This window comes from Crotalus tigris, unplaced genomic scaffold (genome assembly GCF_016545835.1).
Source record: "Crotalus tigris isolate CLP2741 ecotype Arizona unplaced genomic scaffold, ASM1654583v1 scf7180000018413.2111637, whole genome shotgun sequence".
In the NCBI taxonomy this organism is placed as follows: domain Eukaryota; kingdom Metazoa; phylum Chordata; class Lepidosauria; order Squamata; family Viperidae; genus Crotalus; species Crotalus tigris.
Window position 1 is genome coordinate 141,061 of NW_024096990.1, and position 6,440 is coordinate 147,500.

At 48.0% G+C, this 6,440-nt stretch overlaps 1 protein-coding gene across 1 annotated transcript in view; it reads left to right on the forward strand.

The window, feature by feature from the left end:
- The first annotated feature begins 1,166 nt into the window (after positions 1 to 1,166).
- The window catches only part of LOC120311977 (basal cell adhesion molecule-like), a 16,353-nt gene continuing 11,079 nt past the window's right edge, over positions 1,167 to 6,440 (forward strand). Inside the window, exon 1 of the mRNA XM_039352116.1 lies at positions 1,167 to 1,541. Within this exon, the coding sequence (XP_039208050.1) occupies positions 1,469 to 1,541 (73 nt within the window). The 5' untranslated portion in view covers positions 1,167 to 1,468. The remainder of the gene's footprint in view (positions 1,542 to 6,440) is intronic.

Sequence of the window (6,440 nt, forward strand, 5' to 3'; positions counted from 1 at the left end):
TCTAGTCTAGTCTAGTCTAGTCTAGTCTAGTCTGTTTGCTAATCTGGGCCTTGTGACATTCTGCACAAACTGAAAACTTGAATCCAGCTCCGATTCAACCTTCCCCAATTTGGACGTGTCTGACTCAGTTGGAATACAAAACCCATCAGCCAGCAGGGCTGAGCATCCAGAGGGCTTACATGCAGGGCCTTTTGGGCCTCCACATAAAACCAGGAGAAGAATGAGCCAATTTCTCCAAGTTGGGTGAAAATCCATGTTGTTGCCCCTTTATTGTTTGTTTGCGGCTGGTTAAAGACAGCAGGTGAATGCTAGGCCTGGGCGCACATGCACGTCTAATAAGCAACTTTCTCCCGTCCTTTGTACCCCAGATCACAAACCGTGGGCTTATCAGTTACAACTGTCTGGGCCCCGAAGCACCCATCGGCCGGCCGCCCGAGGTGGGGCAAACAAGCCCCCATCGGTCCCACCACAGGGGCAGCTGCCACCCAACACCCCCTCGTTCTCTCCTCGGTCCGCTTTCCTGGAATCAAGCCCCCATCGGTCCCACCACAGGGGCAGCCGCCACCCAACACCCCCCCCGTTCTCTCCTCGGTCCGCTTTCCTGGAATCAAGCCCCCATCGGTCCCACAACAGGGGCAGCCGCCACTCAACACCTCCCCCCCCCCGTTCTCTCCTCGGTCCGCTTTCCTGGAATCAACTCGACCGATTCCAGCGAGGATCGGTGAGCGCGTTCCCCAGCGGAGGAGCCCCTCGACGGAGCGGTCTTCCCTGTTGCGGGACCTCCCCATCGTCCGCCCGGACTTCCCCGGGCTCGCTGGGGCCAGTGCGCCACCCGGGGCAGGGCGGGGCAGGGCAGGGCAAGGCAAGAAGGCCACCGCCCGGGCAACCGCCAACGCCTCGAGGGCGCTCGGACTGGCCCGACGGCGGCGGTTAGAATGAAGCCGCGGCGGGGGGGGGGGGAGTTGCGGACGGTCCTGGGCAGCCGCGGTTGCCAGCCAAGCGAGAGATCCGGCAGGCAGGCAGGCAGCAACAGCAGTAGAGGCGCTGCTCTCCGGGCAGGAAGAGGAAGAAAGAAAAAAAACACCACAACCACAAAACAAAACAAAAAAAAACCCACAACGCAACAGCCTCCCGCCCGCCCCGCGTCTCCCTGCCCACTGGCCGATCCGAGCCCTTGAACCGGTTTCGCTGGTTTGGCGATTAACTTCCCCGCCCCTCCAGCCCCGCTAGCGAGACGCCTCTGCTCCCGAGCCGAGAGCGCCCAGAGCTTTGCAGGGAGGAGGACGCGGCCGTTGCGCAGCCAGGACTCCGACGGCCTTGCTCGCCCCGCTCGCTTTGCCCTCGCCCCGGCCAGCCTTTGCAGCAGCGGCCGGACGCTCCCGAGCCCTTTCCAGACGACCGTGCGCCTTTCCTGCTCGTTTCAGCCCGAGCGCCGGAGCCCAGGAGGAAAGCCAGCCGTTGGAGTGCCATGGCGCAGTTGGGTCTTCGGGCTTGGCTCCTAGCCGGGGCCTTAAGCGGGATCCTCCGCTTCTGCCAAGCAGGTGAGTCAGATCGCGGGAAAAGCAAGCAAGCAGGCAGGCTGCGGGTCAGCGGGTTGTGTGAACCCAGCCGACGGGGACGGTCAGAAGCTGGGTGAAGGGGCAAAGTCCTGGATCGACAAATGGTGTGTATAAGAATAGCGGCCCAAGGCAGCCAGACTCTTGCACGCCTCCTTAAAAAGTCACCTAGGAGAGTGTAAGCAACTTCAGATGCCTTTGGGATGTTTGGGACCTCAACCTTTGCAAGTCACCGGTCAGGAATTCTTCCAGAAAACATCTGGACACTGCAGGTTTCCTTCCTGAAAACATCTGGACACTGCGGGTTTCCTATGAACCACGTTGGATTAGCAAGGGGAGCATCTCCGCCAAGCTCAGATAAGGCCAGCTTAATGCCTCACACCAAGACTGTGATTTCTTATCATCTTGGGTTCTTATTATCTCGGGATGAGGTCGTCTTTCGCTAAGCCACAAACCATAATGCACAAAAGACTGGGTTCACACGTACAGGGAAAGCGAAACCGAGTAAGCCACTTTTATTTATGAAATATTATCTAAATCCTAGTGCAGTCCAGGTGCGGAACCAAATAGGCGGAAGTCCTTTCTCAGCCTCAGATATATTGGATGATTTTAAGCCAGTCTTAATTGCTCAGCTCAGCCTACTCCTAAGGCTTTGAGCGATTGTGTGCCATCAAGTTGTTTTTGTCTCCTAGGAACACACAGATCTCCATGACAATCTCAACCCCTACCTGATGTTTCAGGTATTCCAACAATACACTTCTATAACCAGGGCCGTTTCCCCCCTTGTTGCTGGTCATCAGTATCACTTCCTTTCCCGTTTTTCCACCATTAGACCCTTCTCCCAAAAGCTGGATCTTTCACGTGTATCCAAAATGCAGGCAGTCCTCGACTTACGATAACAACTGAGCCCAAACTTTTATGTTGCTAAGTGAGGAATTTGTTAAGTGACTTTTGCCCCCATTTTACGACTTTTCTTGCCGCATTTGTTAATTGAGGCACTGCAGTTGTTAAATTAGTAACACGGTTAAGTGAATCTGGCTTTGCCCACTGACTTTACGTGGCAGAAGTTTGCAAAAAGAGATTGCGTGACCCTGGGACACTGCAGCAGTCATAAATGTGAGTCAGTCGTCGAACATCCGAATGTCAATTACATGACCTTGGTGCTGCAGGGGTCGTAGTGTGACAAACAAATGGTCATAAGTCACTTTTTTCAGTGCTGTTGTAATTTTGAACGGCCGCTAAGTGGACTGTTGTAAGTTGAGGACTACCTGTAGAGTAATTGGAGCCTGGTCATTTGTGCCTTGAGTAGAGATGGGAAGGCCTGGAAAAAAATTGGAAAAGTTTGGGGAAAAAATGTGGGGTTTTTCCCCTGTTGTTTTGTTTTTTCTTTTTTTCCAAAGCTGGGAAAAAAAAGGGAGAGAAAAAGAATTCCCCCCCCCCAATTTTTCCAGGTTTTTTTTTTCAGGCCTTCCCATGTCTAGCCTTGCATGAGAACTCTTTGAGTTGGTTTACTCAAGTGATTTACTGGTTTTCTTGACCACCCACGGCTTTCCGAGGTCCTCCTCCAACACCAGAGTTCAAAGGCGTCAATACTCTTCCCTATCTTGCTTCTTCCGAGTCCAACTTTCACTTTCGTAAAGTGTCCCAGGGACTACCACGGCTTGCACAATTCTGACCTTTCCAGATACGGACAAGCAAAGATTGCGTAAACTGGTTTCAGTTGCAGAAAGGCAGAGAATACTGCATAAATCCGACAAATAACCGACAAGGTTAAAATGAGGGATGTGACTGCAGGGCAAAACATTTTCTGCTGGGTTTACCTTTTTAAAAAAACAAAACAAAAACCTGCTCACAAACCTCCATTTGGTGGTAGGACAGAACCTTTTGTGTCTTTAGTCGCTGGAAGAGGTGAGGCAGGTCAGGAGAAAACATGTATTTCATTGGACATGTGTAATCCTGGTCTCAAGGATTTCCTCTTTTTTTTCTCCTTTTTTCTTTTTTTGAATGTTGACATTTCTGAAAGGAAGCACTTTTCATGACTTGGAGATGGGGGGAGGGCAGCTGGGAGGTTTTTTTCCCTCCATGCTTCAAATGGTTTCGAAGCAGAGCTATCTATATCTCTGTCTATCTATAATATCTATCTATCTACCTATCTATCTATCTATCTATCTATCTATCTCTGTCTGTCTACCTACTTACCTACCTACCTACCTACTTCTATCTATCTATCTATCTATCTATCTATCTATCTATCTGTCTGTCTATCTCTATTTATATCTATATCTATCTATATCTCTGTCTATCTCTATATCTATCTATCTGCATCTATCTATATCTGTCTGTCTGTCTATCTGTGTATCTACCTACCTATCTACCTACCTATCTACGTCTGTCTGTCTGTCTGTCTGTCTGTCTATCTATATCTATTTATCTATCTATCTATCTATCTATCTATCTATCTATCTATCTATCTATCTATCTATCTATCTAATAATAATAATAGATTGGATGGGACCTTGGAGGTCATCAAGTCCAACCTCCTGCTCAGGCAGGAAACCTTATACCATTTCAGACCAATGGCTGTCCAGTCTCTTCTTAAAAACTTCCAGTGTTGGAGCATTCACAACTTCTGGAGGCAGGTTGTTCCACTTCTCAAGCAGAAAATCCTATAGCATTTCAGACAAATGGTTGTCCAATCTCTTCTTAGGATCCTCCAGTGATGGAGCACTGGATGATTCTAATTTTCAGGAAATTTCTCCTGGGTTCTAGGTTGCTTCTCTTCGTGATTAGTTTCCACCAGTTGTTCTTGTCCTGCCTTCAGGTGCTTTGGAAAATAGCTTGATTCCCTCTTCTTTGTGGCAGCCCCTGAGATATTGGAACACTGCTATCATGTCCCCCCTTGTCCTTCTCTTCATTAAACTAGACATACCCAATTCCAGCAACTGTTCCTTATATGTTTTGGCCTCCAGTCCCCTAATCATCTTTGTTGCTCTTCTCTGTACACTTTCCAGAGTCTCAACATCTTTTTTACATCGTGGGGACCAAAACTGGATGCAGTATTCCAAGTGTAGCCTTACCAAGGCTTTGTAAAGTGGTATTAACACTTCACGTGATCTTGAAGCTTCAAAGCAATTCCGGGCAGCTTACAGCACTAAAAGCAATAAAGCCATGAAAGATAAATGTTTTTAAAAGGGGTGTTTTCTCCTTCATGGGTCATTGCCTTGTGGTGGCAAAGGTCCTTGTGCAGCTCAAGGAAGCAATGAGCTAAGCCATGCAGGGCCACCCTAGACGGACAGGTCACAGTGGAGGCTTGTGACAAAACATGGTCCCCTGAAGTAGAAAATGGCAATGCAGTTCAGTATCTCTGACAAGAAAACCCCACGGGTGGTACCCAAAAGCTTTTTTTTAAAAAAAATGGTGTTTTACTTGATCTCGAAGTGAAGTTCATTTGGATTAAAGGTGCAGATGTGTAAGATCTTTGTGAAGAAAACATTCAGCAGGATAAACAGGGGGGGGGGGGAGAATGAAGCTGTTATTAAGAAGTAAACAGCTCTGAATTATCTTAAGCAAAGCATCCCGAACTGCAACTTTTCCTTGGTTGCGCTGAATGTCAAGGCAAGATTAAAAGCCATGTATCCTTGAATTATATTAGCTTGCTGTTTGGTTAGATTGATAGCCTGTCTTTGGTTAGCACCTGAAGGCAGCGTACCTGCTGCCAGGAGAATTTGCAGCAGGGGTCAAAATTTGCAAGCTCGGGGCTGCAATTTTGTAGATTTTGAGCGTTCCTTCATTCCCCCCCCCCACAATAACCTGGGGTGTTGGCTGGGCTAAGAGGGTGTAATTGGCCCAGAGTCACCCATGAAGCTTCTAAAAAGGGAAGATAACCCATATCAGGGTTTCCCTGATGGTCACCCAAAGACCAATCATTCTGAGCCATCATGGTGCAGCGCTCAACATACAATTGGCTAATTCTCTTATTGTCAGAGTCAAGCCAGACCAAGAAGAGTGTGGTTTTAAAGTGGCCAGTTTCTCCCAACCTCAATTCTCAGTTTTTAAATTTGGGGACACAGATGCTTCTCTATAGGGCTGTTGCAAAGGGTATATAATAGGATAAGTTTATTTATTTATTTATTTATGAGACTTATATACCGCTTTTAAGTGCAAGCACTCTCTAAGCGGTATACACCAGTAAGCAATATATATATATATATATTTACATTGCCCCCAACAATCTGGGTCCTCATTTTACCTACCCCGGAAGGATGGAAGGCTGAGTCAACCTTGAGCCGGTGAGATTTGAACCGCTGACCTGCTGAACGCAGTCAGCTAAAGTGGCCCGCAGTACTGCACTCTAACTGCTGCGCCCCCTCGGCTCTTCTGTTCTGTTAATCAGCGCTGCTGATTAATAAAAAAAGAGAATTGGGGGCCAAGGGGATGTTTGAAGTTTTTTGTTTCACAATCTTCTTGCTAATCTATTGGGTAGTAGCAAGAGATGCATTGATGGATGGATTGATTGACGATGTGCCATCAAGTCCGTGTTAAACTCTTAGCCAATACATACAGGTAGTCCCCAGTTTATAATCACAGTTGGCACCAGAATTGCCTTAACAAGTCAGTTGTTAAGTCGTAGCCTATTTTATGATGTTTTGGCCACAGTTGTCAGGCAAATCACTCTAGTTCTTAAGTGAGTCATACTGTCATGAAGTGAATCTAGCTTACCCCATTGACTTTGCTTGTCTGAAGCTGGTTGGGAAAGTTGCCCAGGATGACTTTACAACCCTCCAGAATGCTGCAATTGTCGTAAATACATGCCAGTTGCTAAACGCCCAAATTTTGATCAAGGGACCCCCCCCCCCGGGGGATGCTGCAACAGTTGTAAGTGCA